This window comes from Pecten maximus, chromosome 8 (assembly GCF_902652985.1).
Source record: "Pecten maximus chromosome 8, xPecMax1.1, whole genome shotgun sequence".
Lineage (NCBI taxonomy): Eukaryota > Metazoa > Mollusca > Bivalvia > Pectinida > Pectinidae > Pecten > Pecten maximus.
The window spans coordinates 594,432-617,368 of NC_047022.1; the positions used below are offsets into that span (position 1 = coordinate 594,432).

General features: G+C 36.6%; 1 protein-coding gene across 1 annotated transcript in view; it reads left to right on the forward strand.

Moving 5' to 3' along the window:
* LOC117333450 overlaps positions 1 to 12,284 on the forward strand; it is a 28,374-nt gene extending 16,090 nt beyond the window's left edge. The window contains exons 7-13 of the mRNA XM_033892748.1: positions 202 to 262; positions 1,178 to 1,202; positions 2,350 to 3,683; positions 4,117 to 4,191; positions 4,592 to 4,649; positions 5,175 to 5,283; positions 11,985 to 12,284. Coding sequence (XP_033748639.1) covers positions 202 to 262; positions 1,178 to 1,202; positions 2,350 to 3,683; positions 4,117 to 4,191; positions 4,592 to 4,649; positions 5,175 to 5,283; positions 11,985 to 12,162 — 1,840 coding nt within the window. The 3' untranslated portion in view covers positions 12,163 to 12,284. The remainder of the gene's footprint in view (positions 1 to 201; positions 263 to 1,177; positions 1,203 to 2,349; positions 3,684 to 4,116; positions 4,192 to 4,591; positions 4,650 to 5,174; positions 5,284 to 11,984) is intronic.
* Positions 12,285 to 22,937: the final 10,653 nt, after the last annotated feature.

The window sequence follows — 22,937 nt, forward strand, 5'->3', positions numbered from 1 at the left end:
TCAAATGTCACATGAGGTCAAATGTCACATGAGGTCATGGGTCACTGAGATTTGATGTCACTAGAGTCATACTAGTTGGATGATTCTAGGTTGATTAATTAACTACATGCTTTATTAAGCATTTTATAACCATTAGTCTTTACTGTACTGTGGATGTTGTAGTTGGCCTGTGTGTATATAGTTCATTCGTTTTTATTTCAGGGTTTTATGTACACAGATGTCACCGGAGCTGACAAGAAAACTCATCCTCATCCGTCCCGAGGTATTGATGTTCATCAATAAAAATGTATCTCTTAGCTCACTGACCAACATACATGTAGTGTTAGCACATTGTACAATACCACAACTCCCATGGGCTAAAATAAATGTAGTTATTGCATTTTTGCCAGTGAAATATAGAAATTTATCAAACTAATAAAACTTATATTTTCACTGCAGCTATGAGCAGTGAAAATATAAGATTTTGCAGTGAAAATATAAGTTTTGCAGTGAAAATATAAGTTTTCCGTTTTTGACCAATCAGAGCTAACCTTTGTATTCACCTCGTTGAAATTTGCTTATTTTTCCAGTCGAAGCAGAGATAGACAAATTGGTTAGTTTGCAGTATTTCTGAAATATTCTGACTTGTTTTTGACAAAATACTCACTTGACGTTAGCTTTTCATGCACATATTCTCCGATAACAGCAGAAAACACTTAAATTGTGTTGATAAGTCCTTTCAAAATGGCGCCGTCAAGTTGACATGGAGTAACGTCACAAAGAGATGACGTCATTACTGATTCCCGCACTTTTTGACACTAATAATTTGTCAATGCTTTCAATTTGTTTTTTTTTTAAAGTACATATATGTATATGAAATGCAATAAAAAGAAAATTGAATGGTTTCCCGTTAAATATAACATATATTTCACTCGTATGACAGAATATTTCGATATTTTTCACTCGTGCTTCGCACCTGTGAAAATATCGATATTCTGTCATACTCGTGAAATATATGTTATATTAAACGGGAAACCATTCAATATCCTCTATTTCTTCTGTGGTTTTCATAACATGTATGGCAGTACTTACCATAAAGTTATATATCAAAGGTATAGTGATGTGTGGTCTTTATATCAATTTTAAAGATAAAAAGTCTACAATTATAATTAACTTGTTATGTAAATGTTTATTACAGTTACCATGTGCAGAAATGAAAACAGGTGAGTGTAACAGGATAACCCTGAACATGTTAACATTACAGGTAAGTTTTCATCAACTCGTCTATCACATCCTAAAATAGACTTTGTTACAGGTAAGTACTTGTCTATCACATCCTAAAATAGACTTTGTTACAGGTATAAGTACTTGTCTATCACATCCTAAAATAGACTTTATTACAGGTATAAGTACTTGTCTATCACATCCTAAAATAGACTTTGTTACAGGTTAGTTCTCATCAACTCGTCTATCACATCCTAAAATAGACTTTGTTACAGGTAAGTTCTCATCAACTCGTCTATCACATCCTAAAATAGACTTTGTCACAGGTAAGTTCTCATCAACTGTTAGGTCTAAGGTCATGATATTTGGCCAGTAGCATCATCAAGTTTATTCAACTGAATTACCGTTGCCTTTTTCAAAGAGGCAGCTGGGTCAGATATGTTAAATTAAGAGCAAAAATCATTTATTATACATATACATGTATCAGAGCTCAGGTGACTGATAGTTATTTTGAAAATTCTCCCAAATTTGAATATTAAGTACAGTCAAACCTATATTAAGTGGCCACCCAAAGGACCGACTGATATTGGCTGCTTATTAAGACAGGTGGCTGCTTAAACCAGGTTGGCCAGGAACGGCCTGTTGCCCAATTCTTTTTTTTCAACAGTTCAATGAATTTATCATATTAGAATGCACATATTGATATTGATAACAATATACCATGTACAGTGTATTTTGAAATGAAAACCAACAAAGATGAAAGTTTTGATGAATTTGATAAAAACACCTGATCATGTGATCATCGCGGATGTCTACTTCCGGACAAAATAGCCGCTTAATACAGGCCGATACAACGACTCGGAGCAGATTTTTGTGGGCGTTGGCCACGTTAGACAGGTGACCGCTTATTTACATTTAAGGTTCGTTATATAGTGTTTTCCATCTGGCGGATCACATACCGGCCACTTAACGGAGGTGGCCGCTTATTCAAGGTGGCCGTAAGAGCAGGTTTGACTGTATATTAAGTGTATGTCCTTACATCAGAAGCATTGATAGTCAATGATTTTAGGAAACTATTCACATCCATTTGGTAAATGTAACATTTGAATGTGCTGATTTTTATTGTAATATTTGTTTTGTGTACAGATTTCCCACTTCCTTTAGGAGTCCGACTCGTCACAGTTTATTTGACGGACGAGGAATATTCAGCTATCAAACCACAGCACAGACAGAGTTCACCGGGACAGTACCGGCACAGCGAAAACTCAAAGTTTGTCTGGGGTAAAGACACTCCAGGACCTAGCCAGAAATCAGAGTCCCCAAGACGCTTTACAAAAGATGACTCCATGGTACGACGACCAAGCTCAAGGAATGACAGGAACTATAGCGGAAGGAATTCAAATATGGAAATCATTCCAGAAATCATCCCCGAAATCCAATCTTCTGTTCTGTCTGACATTACGTATGTGGAATGTAAAAAGAAAGTGGAAACAACATATTCTGAGAATTCTGGTGAAACGAAAACATTAGAGAAAACAATTAAATCTGTGGACAGGACAGAAAATGGAAGTGTGAAGGGTGATTCAGGGTCAACACGACGCAAAGTTATTGTGACAGTTTCAGGGGAGGATAGTGAAACTATTAGTGACTTAGAAGATAATGAAGAGGAAACTCTGATGAAGGTTCCTCAAGCTCAAGACAATAATTCTGTAAAAAATGATTCTAAAAGGTTGACTGCTGATGTCATTGTCCACTATTGTCAAGAAAAGCTTGATGTAAAACCGTTAGAAATCAGCAGTGAAAAACTGCCAAAAATAGTCACAGATCACGAAAGTACTGCACTTGTTGCCACGGAAACTGACAGACATTTGCACAGCACAAACATTTCATCAGTACAAGAAAACGAAATCAGAAATGAACCAGGAAAGAATGAAAATGACGCTTTGAGAGAGAACAGACATGAACTTATGTCCTCTGTGGAGCAATCAAAGGGGCATAACTCAGCCGGAGCTGTGAGAAAACAGTCCATCGGGGTTTTTTCTGAGTCTGAGGAAACAGGCACAGAAAGTGTGTATGGGACTTCAGTTATGAGTGGCGACGAATCGTGTGTAAGTTTTCTGTCTTCTCCGGAACACGAGGAAAACAAGGAGACCATGGTTTTCAGGGGAAGTAATTATGAGACGACTGGTGGGGAAGAATCTAGTGTTGAGGGTGGGGTAAGTGTTGAGAGGAACCTGAATAAAGTGTCTGGTCATGTGACTATAGACACACCTGACACTTCCATAGAAACTGTGCATAATTCTGGATCTTTTGAAAGTCAGACGACTGTTGAGACATATGAAGATTCAGAGTTAAGTTGGTTACCAGAAGAACATGGCCTGCATGAAATGACGCTTTATATTCAAAGTCACTCTGATGTTTGTCTAATGTTACTGATGGAAGAGGAATCCTCTACCAATAAAAACGTTTTGAGTGCTCTGGTAAGTCAAATTTAAATATCTAACAATATTCCATCAACACATGACAATTCGTGATTTTGTACAAAATTATTATATTGAAATGATTTTTTAATTGTTTTATGCAGGACATTCATACCAGAAATCCTTTGTTTTAACTGTTTCACATTATGCTCCATCCTCATTATTTATTATACCTACTGAACCTGATGGAGGTCTAGCGAATACTGTTTGGTATCCATCGAAGATTCCTATAACGTACCGTCACCGCCTTACCACAACCAGGACGCTGGTTCTCTCGCCCTAATTCAGGGAACTTTATTATGTTTCACATTATGTTTTATGTTAAGTGAGGTAAACATATACATATTTCCATTTCTTTTTCAGATAAAAGACAATTTAAGTTTGGTTGATGGACTTTGAATCATTTACCTACTTTAGTAACTTTCTGTTTCAGTATAAGAGTTCACTGACCAGTATGGCTGAGATGGATTACTATGTGAAGGAATGTGTGGCACAGTCTGCTAACGAGGTTTGGGTAGAATTAATTAACGTATTGTTAGTAAATGCAACCAATGATTATTACAGGGGAATTTGTTTCAGAAAATAGGAGCAGCTTTGGGGAAGCCTAAGGTCTAGCAAATTTTAGGGAAAAAAACATATAAATTGCATGCTCAAAAGAAAAATTCAGAAAATGTTGTCAACATTAGCACATTAAGTACCAAGTTATATAAAATATGTGATGGAATTTAAAAAGAAAAAGTATGAAACGTCATCGCGGTCTCAGGAGAGGAACATTTAGTATCTATATCAGCTTAAAGCATGATTGTATTCTTACAATACATTATGTACATATACATGAATACCAGGTGCTGTTTGGGTTCAGAGCTTTTTTAAAAAACAGAAGCCACAGATTTCTATTTTATTTTCAGGGTTTCATGGATAGCTACAATTTCCTGAGATATGATTCCTTCTTCCAGACAGTAAAAGGTTTGTTAAAACCTTGTTTAAAGTATGCTGTGTTGTTTAAATTGCCATCCACATGCTACCCATGACTTGTCTAATCAAATTGAGTTTTAAGTTTGGATTTATGATAAAATGAAACTCTGTTATACTGGTACCATGATTTCAGGAATAAAAGTAGAATAAACTAGCAAACATATGTCAGCAGTTGATTTTGTATTCATTTATTAAGGATTGAATAAAGTTATGGTGAGGTGTATGGGGTTATACCTTATATAATCCTTATATATTATATTTTTTCGATATTTTTGTATAATATTTTGTCCTTGACAAATAGGGACTTGTGAAAGTCTACCACCGAACTTGCCGAAACTTTCAGGAATTCTTTCGTGAATTTATTTCATATAAATATGATCACTTTTGAAAAGGAATTGAAAAATATAGTCCAATGTATTCCTACGCCGGACGTGATATAGTTCATTGAAAAATGACTTGAGTTAACTGTGGTAGGTTCATCGAGTCTGAATGAAGTGGAAATATAAATATTCCTAGGTAATGCCCTCGAGCCTTTGACCGGAGAAGATGAGGAATTTCATCGTCTGTCTGGACAAATGCACAGTGATTTTGAGGAAAACCCTGGGATGGCCAACATCATATTCAGGTGTGTCTTAATTGTTGTATTTATCCTCAAATAAGCTCCCTCCATTTTGGTAAAAGTTAAGAACCATATTGATACTCAAATAAGCTCCCTCCTTTTGTCTAAAAGTTAAGAACCATATTCATCTTCAAATAAGCTCCCTCCATTTGTGTAAAAGTTAAGAACCATATTCATTCTCAAATTAGCTCCCTCTATTTGTGTAAAAGTTCAGAACCATATTCATCCTCAAATAAACTCCCTCCTTTTGTCTAAAAGTTAAGAACCATTATTCATCCTCAAATACATGTAAGCTCCTTCCTTTTGTCTAACAGTTAAGAACCATATTCATCCTCAAATAAGCTCCCTCCATTTGGGTAAAAGTTAAGAACCATATTCATCCTCAAATAAGCTCCCTCCATTTGTGTAAAAGTTAAGAACCATATTCATCCTCAAATAAGCTCCCTCCATTTGGGTAAAAGTTAAGAACCATATTCATTCTCAAATTAGCTCCCTCCATTTTGGTAAAAGTTAAGTACCATATTCATCCTCAAATAAGCTCCCTCCATTTTGGTAAAAGTTAAGTACCATATTCATCCTCACATAAGCTCCCTCCATTTGTGTAAAAGTTAAGAACCATATTCATTCTCAAATTAGCTCCCTCCTTTTGTCTAATAGTTAAGAACCATTATTCATCCTCAAATAGGCTCCTTCCTTTTGTATAAAAGTTAAGAACCATATTCATCCTCAAATAAGCTCCCTCCATTTGGGTAAAAGTTAAGAACCATATTCATCCTCAAATCAGCTCCCTCCTTTTGTATAAAAGTGAAGAACCATATTCATCCTCACATAAGCTCCCTCCATTTGTGTAAAAGTTAAGAACCATATTCATTCTCAAATTAGCTCCCTCCTTTTGTCTAATAGTTAAGAACCATTATTCATCCTCAAATAGGCTCCTTCCTTTTGTATAAAAGTTAAGTACCATATTCATCCTCACATAAGCACCCTCCATTTGTGTAAAAGTTGAGAACCATATTCATTCTCAAATTAGCTCCCTCCTTTTGTCTTATAGTTACGAACCATTATTCATCCTCAAATAGGCTCCTTCCTTTTGTATAAAAGTTAAGAACCATATTCATCCTCAAATAAGCTCCCTCCATTTGGGTAAAAGTTAAGAACCATATTCATCCTCAAATCAGCTCCCTCCTTTTGTCTAAAAGTTAAGAACCATATTCATCCTCAATTAAGCTCCCTACTTTTGTCTAAAAGTTAAGAACCATATTCATCCTCAAATAAGTTCCCTCCTTTTGTCTAAAAGTTCAGAACCATATTCATCCTCAAATTAGCTCCCTCCTTTTGTCTAAAAGTTAAGAACCATATTCATCCTCAAATATTATAAGCTCCCTCCATTTGTGTAAAAGTTCAGAACCATATTCATCCTCAAATTAGCTCCCTCCTTTTGTCTAAAAGTTAAGAACCATATTCATCCTCAAATATTATAAGCTCCCTCCATTTGTGTAAAAGTTAAGAACCATATTCATCCTCAAATAAGCTCCCTCCTTTTGTCTAAAAGTTCAGAACCATATTCATCCTCAAATTAGCTCCCTCCATCTGTGAAAAAGTTAAGAACCATATTCATCCTCAAATAAGCTCCCTCCTTTTGTCTAAAAGTTAAGAACCATATTCATCCTCAATTAAGCTCCCTCCTTTTGTCTAAAAGTTAAAAACCATATTCATCCTCAAATAAGCTCCCTCCATTTGTGTAAAAGTTAAGAACGATATTCATCCTCAAATCAGCTCCCTCCTTTTGTCTAAAAGTTAAGAACCATATTCATCCTCAAATAAGCTCCCTCCTTTTGTCTAAAAGTTAAGAACCATATTCATCCTCAAATAAGCTCCCTCTATTTGTGTAAAAGTTAAGAACCATATTCATCCTCAAATAAGTTCCCTCCGTTTGTGTAAAAGTTCAGAACCATATTCATCCTCAAATTAGCTCCCTCCTTTTGTCTAAAAGTTAAGAACCATATTCATCCTCAAATATTATAAGCTCCCTCCATTTGTGTAAAAGTTAAGAACCATATTCATCCTCAAATAAGCTCCCTCCTTTTGTCTAAAAGTTCAGAACCATATTCATCCTCAAATTAGCTCCCTCCATCTGTGAAAAAGTAAAGAACCATATTCATCCTCAAATAAGCTCCCTCCTTTTGTCTAAAAGTTAAGAACCATATTCATCCTCAATTAAGCTCCCTCCTTTTGTCTAAAAGTTAAAAACCATATTCATCCTCAAATAAGCTCCCTCCATTTGTGTAAAAGTTAAGAACCATATTCATCCTCAAATAAGCTTCCTCCATGTGTGCAAAAGTTAAGAACCATATTAATCCTCAAATAAGCTCCCTCCTTTTGTCTAAAAGTTAAGAACCATATTCATCCTCAAATAAGCTCCCTCCATGTGTGCAAAAGTTAAGAACCATACTCATCCTCAAAAAAGCTCCCTCCATTTGTGCAAAAGTTAAGAACCATATTAATCCTCAAATAAGCTCCCTCCATTTGTGTAAAAGTTAAGTACCATATTCATCCTCAAATAAGCTTCCTCCTTTTGTCTAAAAGTTCAGAACCATATTCATCCTCAAATAAGCTCCCTCCTTTTGTGTAAAAGTTAAGAACTATATTCATCCTCAAATAAGCTCCCTTCATTTATGCAAAAGTTAAGAACCATATTCATTCTCAAATAAACTCTCTCCATTTGTCTAAAAGTTAAGAACCATTATTCATCCTCAAATAAGCGCCTTCCTTTTGTATAAAAGTTAAGAACCATATTCATCCTCAAATAAGCTCCCTCCATTTTGGTAAAAGTTAAGTACCATATTCATCCTCAAATAAGCTCCCTCCATTTGTTTAAAAGTTAAGAACCATATTCATCCTCAAATAAGCTCCCTCCATTTGGGTAAAAGTTAAGTACCATATTCATCCTCAAATAAGCTCCCTCCTTTTGTCTAAAAGTTAAGAACCATATTCATCCTCAAATAAACTCCCTCCTTTTGTGTAAAAGTTAAGAACCATATTCATCCTCAAATAAGTTCCCTCCGTTTGTGTAAAAGTTCAGAACCATATTCATCCTCAAATTAGCTCCCTCCTTTTGTCTAAAAGTTAAGAACCATATTCATCCTCAAATATTATAAGCTCCCTCATTTGTGTAAAAGTTAAGAACCATATCATCCTCAAATAAGCTCCTCCTTTTGTCTAAAAGTTCAGAACCATATTCATCCTCAAATTAGCTCCCTACATCTGTGAAAAAGTAAGAACCATATTCATCCTCAAAATAACCTCCTCTTGTCTAAAGTTAAACCCTATTTTCTCAAATAGTCCCTCCTTGTTAATAAAACTTCATCTCAATCGCTCCCTCCTTGCCTAATTTTCCAAAACCATCCCTCCAATAGAGCTCCCTCCATTTGTGTAAAGTTTTAAAAACCATATTCATCCTCAAATAAGCTTCCTCCATGGTTCAAATTAAACCTATCATCTCAATAGCTTCCTCCATGTGTGCAAATTAGAACCATATTAATCCCAAATAAGCTTCCTCCATGTGTAAAGTTAAGAATTATTCCTCAATAAGCCTCCTTCATTATGCAAAGTAACCAACTCCTATATCTCAATAAATCTCTCCATTTTCTAACAAGTAAGAACCTATTCACCTCAATAAGTTCCTCCTGTTGTGTAAAGTTGAACAATTCCTCAAATAAGTCCCTTCATTTATGCAAAAGTTGAAGGAACCATCCTTCAAATAAGCTCTCTCTTTCAAAATTAACCATTATTCCAAATTACTCCCACATTGTGTGAAAAGTTAAAGAACCCATATTCATCCTCAAATAAGCTCCCTCCTTTTGTCTAAAAGTTCAGAAACCATATTCCTCCTCAAATTACGCTCCCTACATTGTGTAAAAGTTAAGAGACCATATTCATCCTCAAATAAGCTCCCTCCTTTTGTCTAAAAGGTTAAGAACCATATTCATCCTCAAATAAGCTCCCTCCATTTGTGTAAAAAGTTAAGAACGCATTATTCATCCTCAAATAAGCTCCCTCCTTTTGTCTAAAAGTTAAGAACCATATTCATCCTCAATAAGCTCCCTCCATTTGTGCTAAAAGTTAAGAACCATATTCATCCTCAATAACTCCCTCCTTTTGTCTAAAAGTTAAGAACATATTCATCCTCAATAGCTCCCTCCTTTTGTCTAAAAGTTAAGAACCATATTCATCCTCAAATAAGCTCCCTCCTTTTGTCTAAAAGTTAAGAACCATATTCATCCTCAAATAAGCTCCCTCCTTTTGTCTAAAAGTTAAGAACCATATTCATCCTCAAATAAGCTCCCTCCATTTGTGTAAAAGTTAAGAACCATATTCATCCTCAAATCAGCTCCCTCCTTTTGTCTAAAAGTTAAGAACCATATTCATCCTCAAATAAGCTCCCTCCATTTGTGTAAAAGTTAAGAACCATATTCATCCTCAAATAAGCTCCCTCCATTTGTGTCAAAGTTAAGAACCATATTCATCCTCAAATAAGCTCCCTCCATGTGTGCAAAAGTTAAGAACCATATTAATCCTCAAATAAGCTTCCTCCATGTGTGTAAAAGTTAAGAACTATATTCATCCTCAAATAAGCTCCCTTCATTTATGCAAAAGTTAAGAACCATATTCATCCTCAAATAAGCTCTCTCCATTTGTCTAAAAGTTAAGAACCATATTCATCCTCAAATAAGCTTCCTCCTTTTGTGTAAAAGTTAAGAACTATATTCATCCTCAAATAAGCTCCCTTCATTTATGCAAAAGTTAAGAACCATATTCATTCTCAAATAAACTCTCTCCATTTGTCTAAAAGTTAAGAACCATTATTCATCCTCAAATAAGCTCCTTCCTTTTGTATAAAAGTTAAGAACCATATTCATCCTCAAATAAGCTCCCTCCATTTTGGTAAAAGTTAAGTACCATATTCATCCTCAAATAAGCTCCCTCCAATTGTGTAAAAGTTAAGAACCATATTCATCCTCAAATAAACTGCCTCCATTTGGGTAAACGTTAAGTACCATATTCATCCTCAAATAAGCTGCCTCCTTTTGTGTAAAAGTTAAGAACCATACTCATCCTCAAATAAGCTCCCTCCATTTGTGTAAAAGTTAAGAACTATATTCATCCATAATAATATGATACCTAGCTTGTTTGATGTCACAAGTATTAGAGTTTTTATTATTCGGAATGAACAATTGGTTTCTTCATGTAATTCCTTTCTAATACTCTCCCCAGGTTAGAGCCTGACATGTCCTATATAATCATCTAATTAGATCCTGACATGTCCTATATAATCATCTAATTAGAGCTTGACATGTCCTATATAATCATCTAATTAGAGCCTGGCATGTCCTATATAATCATCTAATTAGATCCTGACATGTCCTATATAATCATCTAATTAGATCCTGACATGTCCTATATAATCATCTAATTAGAGCCTGACATGTCCTATATAATCATCTAATTAGTGGCTGACATGTCCTATATAATCATCTAATTAGATCCTGACATGTCCTATGTAATCATCTAATTAGATCCTGACATGTCCTATATAATCATCTAATTAGTGGCTGGCATGTCCTATATAATCATCTAATTAGATCCTGACATGTCCTATGTAATCATCTAATTAGTGGCTGACATGTCCTATATAATCATCTAATTAGAGCCCGACATGTCCTATATAATCATCTATTTAGATCCTGACATATGTCCTATATAATCATCTAATTAGATCCTGACATGTCCTATATAATCATCTAATTAGATCCTGACTTGTCCTATGTAATCATCTAATTAGAGCCTGGCATGTCCTGTATAATCATCTAATTAGATCCTGACATGTCCTATGTAATCATCTAATTAGATCCTGGCATGTCCTATATAATCATCTAATTAGAGCCTGGCATGTCCTATATAATCATCTAATTAGATCCTGACATGTCCTATATAATCATCTAATTAGTGGCTGACATGTCCTATATAATCATCTAATTAGAGCCCGACATGTCCTATATAATCATCTAATTAGATCCTGACATGTCCTATGTAATCATCTAATTAGATCCTGACATGTCCTATATAATCATCTAATTAGATCCTGACATGTCCTATATAATCATCTAATTAGATCCTGACATGTCCTATGTAATCATCTAATTATAGCCTGACATGTCCTATATAATCATCCATTCAGATCTTTTTCTGTCAGCACTTTCATTTCTAGAAACTATATCCTATCCAAAAAGTAAAACTTTCTGAAACTCCATATGTACACGTTGATATGAGGATGTGCTGCAGTAGAGGTTTAAAAAGTTTCAAATGTCAAGGTCAAGACTGAAACTGGGCATACACTGTCAAAAATACATGATTTATACGTCCTGTATGGATTATATACATGTTCTGTAATACACTGTTTGTAGATGTGCAGTATAGGGGTTTAGGAAATTCCTTAGGTAAAAGTTGTTTTTATTAACCTATAGTCATCATCATTCTGTGTTAAAGGGTCAAAGGTCACACTTGACTTCTTCTGGAATAAAAAAGTTAAAACAACAGACGACAAACACTGTTTCATAATATCAAAATGATTGGAGTACATGTTTATATATATACATTTATAGGTTACAATGCTAAATGTATTCTATGCTTGAATATCTGATTTGTAGGTCTCATGGAGGAAGTTGCTATGGAAACAAGACCATCAACAACGAAACCTATTTCTGTATGACCAACCAGACTGACTCAAGGAGTGAGTCGGGGCCACTGAGTAAAGACCCAGTGTTTTCACTCGACCTACTCGCCCGACAGAAACTCTCCAAGTCTTACAAAATAACTCTGCTGTAATATAGTATATCTTTATTGACACTACTGACATTACTGTGATGTGGTATATCTATATTGACACTGACATTACTGTGATGTGGTATATCTATATTGACACTGACATTACTGTGATGTGGTATATCTATATTGACACTGACATTACTGTGATGTGGTATATCTATATTGGCACTGACATTACTGTGATGTGGTATATCTATATTGACACTGACATTACTGTGATGTGGTATATCTATATTGACACTGACATTACTTTGATGTGGAATATCTATATTGACACTGACATTACTGTGATGTAGTATATCTATATTGACACTGACATTACTGTGATGTGGTATATCTATATTGACACTGACATTACTGTGATGTGGTATATCTATATTGACACTACTGACATTACTGTGATGTGGTATATCTATATTGACATTGACAATACTGTAATGTGGTATATCTATATTGACACTGACATTACTGTGATGTGGTATATCTATATTGACACTGACATTACTGTGATATGGTATATCTCTATTGACACTGACATTACTGTGATGTAGTATATCTATATTGACACTACTGACATTACTGTGATGTGGTATATCTATATTGACACTGACATTACTGTGATGTGGTATATCTATATTGACACTACTGACATTACTGTGATGTGGTATATCTATATTGACACTGACATTACTGTGATGTGGTATATCTATATTGACACTGACATTACTGTGATGTGGTATATCTATATTGACACTGACATTACTGTGATGTAGTATATCTATATTGACACTGACATTACTGTGATGTGGTATATCTATACTGACACTACTGACATTATTTTGATGTGGTATATCTATATTGACACTGACATTACTGTGATGTGGTATATCTATATTGACACTGACATTGCTGTGATGTGGTATATCTATATTGACACTGACATTACTGTGATGTGGTATATCTATATTGACACTGACATTATTGTGATATGGTATATCTCTATTGACACTGACATTACTGTGATGTAGTATATCTATATTGACACTACTGACATTACTGTGATGTGGTATATCTGTATTGACACTGACATTACTGTGATGTGGTATATCTATATTGACACTACTGACATTACTGTGATGTGGTATATCTATATTGACACTGACATTACTGTGATGTGGTATATCTATATTGACACTGACATTACTGTGATGTGGTATATCTATATTGACACTGACATTACTGTGATGTGGTATATCTATATTGACACTGACATTGCTGTGATGTGGTATATCTATATTGACACTGACATTATTGTGATGTGGTCTATCTATATTGACACTGACATTACTGTGATGTAGTATATCTATATTGACACTGACAATACTGTAATGTGGTATATCTATATTGACACTGACATTACTGTGATGTGGTATATCTATATTGACACTACTGACATTACTGTGATGTGGTATATCTATATTGACACTGACATTACTGTGATGTAGTATATCTATATTGACACTGACATTACTGTGATGTAGTATGTCTATATTGACACTGACATTACTGTGATGTAGTATATCTATATTGACACTACTGACATTACTGTGATGTGGTATATCTATATTGACACTGATATTACTGTGATGTGGTATATCTATATTGACACTACTGACATTACTGTGATGTAGTATATCTATATTGACACTGACATTACTGTGATGTGGTATATCTATATTGACACTGACATTACTGTGATGTGGTATATCTATATTGACACTGACATTGCGGTGATGTGGTATATCTATATTGACACTACTGACATTACTGTGATGTGGTATATCTATATTGACACTGACATTACTGTGATGTAGTATGTCTATATTGACACTGACATTACTGTGATGTAGTATATCTATATTGACACTACTGACATTACTGTGATGTGGTATATCTATATTGACACTGACATTACTGTGATGTGGTATATCTATATTGACACTACTGACATTACTGTGAGGTGGTATATCTATATTGACACTGACATTACTGTGATGTGGTATATCTATATTGACACTGACATTGCTGTGATGTGGTATATCTATATTGACACTACTGACATTACTGTGATGTGGTTGATCTATATTGACACTGACATTACTGTGATGTGGTATATCTATATTGACACTGACATTACTGTGATGTGGTATATCTATATTGACACTGACATTGCTGTGATGTGGTATATCTATATTGACACTACTGACATTACTGTGATGTGGTATATCTATATTGACACTGACATTACTGTGATGTGGTATATCTATATTGACACTGACATTACTGTGATGTGGTATATCTATATTGACATTGACAATAGTGTGATGTGGTATATCTATATTGACACTGACATTACTGTGATGTGGTATATCTATATTGACACTGACATTACTGTGATGTGGTATATCTATATTGACATTGACAATACTGTGATGTGGTATATCTATATTGACACTGACATTACTGTGATGTGGTATATCTATATTGACACTACTGACATTAGTGTGATGTGGTATATCTATATTGACACTGACATTACTGTGATGTGGTATATCTATATTGACACTACTGACATTACTGTGATGTGGTATATCTATATTGACACTGACATTACTGTGATATGGTATATCTTTATTGACACTACTGACATTAATGTGATGTGGTATATCTATATTGACACTGACATTACTGTGATGTGATATATCTATATTGACACTACTGACATTACTGTGATGTGGTATATCTATATTGACACTGACATTGCTGTGATGTGGTATATCTATATTGACACTACTGACATTACTGTGATGTGGTTGATCTATATTGACACTGACATTACTGTGATGTGGTTGATCTATATTGACACTGACATTACTGTGATGTGATATATCTATATTGACACTACTGACATTACTGTGATGTGGTATATCTATATTGACACTGACATTACTGTGATGTGGTATATCTATATTGACACTGACATTACTGTGATGTGGTATATCTATATTGACATTGACAATAGTGTGATGTGGTATATCTATATTGACACTGACATTACTGTGATGTAGTATGTCTATATTGACACTGACATTACTGTGATGTGGTATATCTATATTGACACTACTGACATTACTGTGATGTAGTATATCTATATTGACACTGACATTACTGTGATGTGGTATATCTATATTGACACTGACATTACTGTGATGTGGTATATCTATATTGACACTGACATTGCGGTGATGTGGTATATCTATATTGACACTACTGACATTACTGTGATGTGGTTGATCTATATTGACACTGACATTACTGTGATGTGGTATATCTATATTGACACTGACATTACTGTGATGTGGTATATCTATATTGACACTGACATTACTGTGATGTAGTATATCTATTTTGACACTACTGACATTACTGTGATGTGGTATATCTATATTGACACTGACATTACTGTGATGTGGTATATCTATATTGACACTACTGACATTGCTGTGATGTGGTATATCTATATTGACACTACTGACATTACTGTGATGTGGTATATCTATATTGACACTGACATTACTGTGATGTGGTATATCTATATTGACACTGACATTACTGTGATGTGGTATATCTATATTGACATTGACAATACTGTGATTTGGTATATCTATATTGACACTGACATTACTGTGATGTGGTTTATCTATATTGACACTGAAATTTATGTGATGTGGTATATCTATATTGACACCGACATTACTGTGATGTGGTATATCTATATTGACACTGACATTGCTGTGATGTGGTATATCTATATTGACACTACTGACATTACTGTGATGTGGTATATCTATATTGACACTGACATTACTGTGATGTGGTATATCTATATTGACACTGACATTACTGTGATGTGGTATATCTATATTGACACTGACATTACTGTGATGTGGTATATCTATATTGACACTACTGACATTATTGTGATGTGGTATATCTATATTGACACTGAAATTACTGTGATGTGGTATACCTATATTGACACTGACATTACTGTGATGTGGTATATCTATATTGACACTACTGACATTACTGTGATGTGGTATATCGATATTGACACTGACATTATGATGTGGTATATCTATATTGACACTGACATTACTGTGATGTGGTATATCTATATTGACACTACTGACATTACTGTGATGTGGTATATCTATATTGACACTGACATTACTGTGATGTAGTATGTCTATATTGACACTGACATTACTGTGATGTAGTATATCTATATTGACACTACTGACATTACTGTGATGTGGTATATCTATATTGACACTGACATTACTGTGATGTGGTATATCTATATTGACACTACTGACATTACTGTGAGGTGGTATATCTATATTGACACTGACATTACTGTGATGTGGTATATCTATATTGACACTACTGACATTACTGTGATGTGGTATATCTATATTGACACTGACATTACTGTGATGTGGTATATCTATATTGACACTACTGACATTACTGTGATGTGGTATATCTATATTGACACTGACATTACTGTGATGTGGTATGTCTATATTGACACTGACATTACTGTGATGTGGTATATCTATATTGACACTACTGACATTACTGTGATGTGGTATATCTATATTGACACTGACATTACTGTGATGTGGTATATCTATATTGACACTACTGACATTACTGTGATGTGGTATATCTATATTGACACTGACATTACTGTGATGTGGTATATCTATATTGACACTGACATTGCTGTGATGTGGTATATCTATATTGACACTACTGACATTACTGTGATGTGGTATATCTATATTGACACTGACATTACTGTGATGTGGTATATCTATATTGACACTGACATTACTGTGATGTGGTATATCTATATTGACACTGACATTACTGTGATGTGGTATATCTATATTGACACTGACATTACTGTGATGTGGTATATCTATATTGACACTGACATTGCTGTGATGTGGTATATCTATTTGAACTGACATTCTGTGATGGTATATCTATATTGACACTGACATACTGTGGCTGTGGTATTATCTATATTGACACTGGACATTTACTGTGATGTGGTTATATCTATTATTGACACTTGACAATTAGCTGTGATGTTGTATTATCTATTATTGACACTTGACATTAGCTGTTGATGTGCGGTATATCTATTATTGACCACTGACATTACTTGTTGATGTGGTATATCTATATTGACACTGACCATTACTGTGATGTGGTATATCTATATTGACACTGACATTACTGTGATGTGGATATCTATATTGAACTACTGACATTACTGTGATGTGGTATATCTATATTGACACTACTGACATTATGTGATGTGGTATATCTATATTGACACTCTGACATTACTGTGATGTGGTATATCTATATTGACACTACTGACATTACTGTGATGTGGTATATCTATATTGACAACTGACATTACTGTGATGTGGTATATCTATATTGACACTGACATTACTGTGATGTGGTATATCTATATTGACATTGACAATAGTGTGATGTGGTATATCTATATTGACACTGACATTACTGTGATGTGGTATATCTATATTGACACTGACATTACTGTGATGTGGTATATCTATATTGACACTGACATTACTGTGATGTGGTATATCTATATTGACACTGACATTACTGTGATGTGGTATATCTATATTGACACTACTGACATTACTGTGATGTGGTATATCTATATTGACACTGACAATTACTGTGATGTGGTATATCTATATTGACACTGACATTACTGTGATGTGGTATATCTATATTGACACTGACATTACTGTGATGTGGTATATCTATATTGACACCGACATTACTGTGATGTGGTATATCTATATTGACACTGACATTGCTGTGATGTGGTATATCTATATTGACACTACTGACATTACTGTGATGTGGTATATCTATATTGACACTGACATTACTGTGATGTGGTATATCCATATTGACACTACTGACATTACTGTGATGTGGTATATCTATATTGACACTGACATTACTGTGATGTGGTATATCTATATTGACACTGACATTACTGTGATGTGGTATATCTATATTGACACTGACATTACTGTGATGTGGTATATCTATATTGACACTACTGACATTGCTGTTATGTGGTATATCTATATTGACACTGACATTACTGTGATGTGGTATATCTATATTGACACTACTGACATTACTGTGATGTGGTATATCTATATTGACACTGACATTACTGTGATGTGGTATATCTATATTGACACTACTGACATTACTGTGCTGGGGTATATCTATATTGACACTGACATTACTGTGATGTGGTATATCTATATTGACACTACTGACATTACTGTGATGTGGTATATCTATATTGACACTGACATTACTGTGATGTGGTATATCTATATTGACACTACTGACATTGCTGTTATGTGGTATATCTATATTGACACTACTGACTTTGTTAGATATTTTAACTCATCTAACTTCTCCTGTTATGTTTTTATTTGATAATGATTTCTAGTAGTCATATGACTCTAGGAATTTTTTACAGAATTATTTATTGGAGTAAAAAACAAAGATGTACAAATATGGAGAGTATTTGGTTAAAGTCTAAAAGAACATACAATGTACATCTCAAATGTAGGATGACATGTTAATTAGAAATATTGATTACGATATTACATGATAGAAAACATGTCGGACTGCATGAACTATCCATTCTGTATAAATGCTGATCGGTAACTGAAGGACAAATCGGATTTGAGATCCAGCCTTACATTTTAATGATGCTAGTGATATGATGATATATTATTTATATTGATAATAAATCGTTGCTGAGGTAGTCTCCTGAGACAAGGTCCCCTGAGACAAGGTTTCTAGGTCCCCTGAGACAAGGTTTTTACGTCACCTGAGACAAGGTTTTTAGGTCCCCTGAGACAAGGTTTTTAGGTCCCCTGACACAAGGTTTTTAGGTCCCCCGAGACAAGGTTTTTAGGTCACCTGACACAAGGTTTTTAGGTCCCCTGAGACAAGGTTTTTAGGTCCCCTGACACAAGGTTTATAGGTCCCCCGAGACAAGGTTTTTAGGTCCCCTGAGACAAGGTTTTTAGGTCCCCTGACACAAGGTTTTTAGGTCCCCCGAGACAAGGTTTTTAGGTCCCCTGAGACAAGGTTTTAGGTCCCCCGAGACAATGTTTTTAGGTCACCTGACACAAGGTTTATAGGTCCCCTGAGACAAGGTTTTTCGGTCCCCTGACACAAGGTTTTTAGGTCCCCCGAGAATAGGTTTTTAGGTCCCCCGAGACAAGGTTTTTAGGTCCCCTGAGACAAGGTTTTTAGGTCCCCCGAGACAAGGTTTTTAGGTCACCTGACCTGAGGTTTTTAGGTCCCCTGAGACAAGGTTTTAGGTCCCCCGAGACAAGGTTTTTAGGTCCCCCGAGACAAGGTTTTTAGGTCCCCTGAGACAAGGTTTTAGGTCACCTGAGACAAGGTTTTTAGGTCCCTTGACACAAGGTTTTAGGTCCCCCGAGACAAGGTTTTTAGGTCCCCCGAGACAAGGATTTTAGGTCCCCCGAGACAAGGTTTTTAGGTCACCTGACCTGAGGTTTATAGGTCCCCTGAGACAAGGTTTTTCGGTCCCCTGAGACAAGGTTTTTAGGTCCCCTGAGACAAGGTTTTTCGGTCCCTTGAGACAAGGTTTTTAGGTCACCTGAGACAAAGTTTTTAGGTCCCCTGACACAAGGTTTTTAGGTCCCCCGAGACAAGGTTTCTAGGTCCCCTGAGACAAGGTTTCTAGGTCCCCTGAGACAAGGTTTCTAGGTCCCCCGAGACAAGGTTTTTAGGTCCCTTGACACAAGGTTTATAGGTCCCCTGAGACAAGGTTTTTAGGTCTTTCCCCCCCCAAAAAAATTTTCCCCTTGGGGTTTTTTTGGGGTTTGCCCCCGGAAAAGGTTTTTTTGGCAAGGTTTTGGTCCCTGACAAGGGTTTGGTCCCCTGGGGCAAGGTTTTTGGTCCCCTGAGAAAGGTTTTGGTCCCCCCAACAAAGGTTTTTTTTGGGCCCCCGAGCAAGGTTTTTTGGGGCCCCGGACAAAGGTTTTTAGGTCCCCTGAGACAAAGTTTTTGGTCCCCTGAGACAAGGTTTTTAGGTCCCCTGAGACAAAGTTTTTAGGTCCCCCGAGACAAGGTTTTAGGTCCCCCGAGACAAGGTTTTTAGGTCCCGAAAAGGGTTTTAGGTCCCGGGGGACAAGGGTTTTGGTTCCCCGAACAAGGGTTTTAGGTCCCGAGAAAGGTTTTTAGGTCCCCTGAGACAAAGGTTTTAGGTCCCCCGAGACAAGGTTTTTAGGTCCCCTGAGACAAAGGTTTTAGGTCCCCTGAGACAAGGTTTTTAGGTCCCCTGGACAACGGTTGTTTAGGTCCCCCTGAGACAGGTTTTTAGGTCCCCTGAGACAAGGTTTTTAGGTCCCCTGAGACAAGTTTTAGGTCCCTGAGACAAGGTTTTAGGTCCTCGAGACAAGGTTTTTAGGTCCCACTCGAGACAAGTTTTTAGGTCCTGAGACAAGGTTTTTAGGTCCCCTGAGACAAGGTTTTTAGGTCCTTGACGACAAAGTTTTTAGGTCCCCTGAGACAAGTTTTTAGGTCCCCTGAGACAAGGTTTTCGGTCCCCTGAGACAAGGTTTTTAGGCCCCTAGACCAAGGTTTTTAGGTCCCCCAGCGGAACAAGGTTTTTAGGTCCCCTGAGACAAGTTTTAGGTCCCCTGAGACAAAGTTTTACGGTCCCTGAGACAAGGTTTTAGGTCCCCCGGAGACAAGGTTTTTAGGTCCCCTGAGCAAGGTTTTTAGGTCCCCTGAGACAAGGTTTTTAGGTCCCCTGAGACACGGTTTTTAGGTCCCCCGAGACAAGGTTTTTAGGTCCCCTGAGACAAGGTTTTAGGTCCCCTGATACAAGGTTTTAAGGTCCCCTGATACAAGGTTTTACGTCACCTGAGACAAGGTTTCTAAGTCCCCTGATACAAGGTTTTAAGGTCCCCTGATACAAGGTTTTACGTCACCTGAGACAAGGTTTCTAGGTCCCCTGATACAAGCTTTTACGTCACCTGAGACAAAGTTTTAAGGTCCCCTGAGACAAAGTTTTTAGGTCCCCTGAGACAAGGTTTTAGGTCCCCCGAGACAAGGTTTTTAGGTCCCCCGAGACAAGGTTTATAGGTCCCCTGAGACAAAGATTTTAGGTCCCCTGAGACAAGGTTTCTAGGTCCCCTGAGACAAAGTTTTTGGTCACCCGAGACAAAGTTTTTAGGTCCCCTGAGACAAGGTTTTTACGTCACCTGAGACAAAGTTTTTAGGTCCCCTGAGACAAAGTTTTTAGGTCCCCTGAGACAAGGTTTCTAGGTCCCCTGAGACAAGGTTTAGGTCCCCCGCAAGGGTTTTAGGTCCCCAAAAGGTTTTGGTCCGAGACAAGGTTTTTTTTTTTTAGGTTTTGAGGCAATTTTTTTTGGCCCTGAGAAAAGGTTTTAGGTCCCAACAAGGTTTTAAAGGTCCCCTGAAAAGGTTTTTAGGTCCCCGAAAAAGGTTTTTTGGGCCCCCCAAAGGTTTTTAGGGCCCCCCGAGAAAGGTTTTTTTGGGCCGAGACAATTTTGGTCCCCAGACAATTTTTTTGGTTTAAAAAAAAGGTTTTTGGTCCCCTGAGACAAGGGTTTTTTTGGGCCCCTGAGAAAGGTTTTTAGTCCTGGACAAGGTTTTTGGTCCCCAACAAAGTTTTTGGCCCCGAGACAAGGTTTTTTTGGTCCCTTACAAGGTTTTTGGTCCCCCCCCAACAAGTTTTTGGCCCCCGAACAAAAGGTTTTAGGTCCCCGAGAAAGGTTTTTTGGCCCCCAGGGGCAGGTTTTTAGGCCCAAAAAAGGGTTTATAGGTCCCCTAAGACAAGGTTTTTAGGTCCCTGAGACAAGGTTTCTAGGTCCCCTGAGACAAGGTTTTTAGGTCCCTGAGACAAGGTTTTTAGGTCCCCTGAGACAAGGTTTTTAGGTCCCTGAGACAAGGTTTTTAGGTCCCCTGAGACAAAGTTTTTAGGTCCCCTGAGACAAGGTTTTTAGGTCCCTGACACAAGGTTTTATAGGTCACCCTGAGGCCAAGGTTTTCTAGGTCCCCTGAGACAAGGTTTTTAGGTCCCCTGAGACAAGGTTTTTAGGTCCCCTGAGACAAGGTTTCTAGGTCCCCTGAGACAAGGTTTTTAGGTCCCCTGAGACAAGGTTTTAGGTCCCCTGAGACAAGGTTTTAGGTCCCCCTGAGACAAGGTTTTAGGTCCCTGAGACAAGGTTTTCGGTCCCCTGAGACAAGGTTTTTAGGTCCCCTGAGACAAGGTTTATAGGTCCCCTGAGACAAAGGTTTTTAGGTCCCCTGACACAAGGTTTTTAGGTCCCCTGAGACAAGGTTTTAGGTCCCCTGAGACACAGGTTTATAGTCCCCCTGAGACAAGGTTTTCTAGGTCCCCTGAGACAAGGTTTCTAGGTCCCCTGAGACAAGGTTTTTAGGTCCCCTGAGACAAGGTTTTTAGGTCCCCTGAGACAAGGTTTTTAGGTCCCCTGAGACAAGGTTTATAGGTCCCCTGAGACAAGGTTTCTAGGTCCCCCTGAGACAAGGTTTCA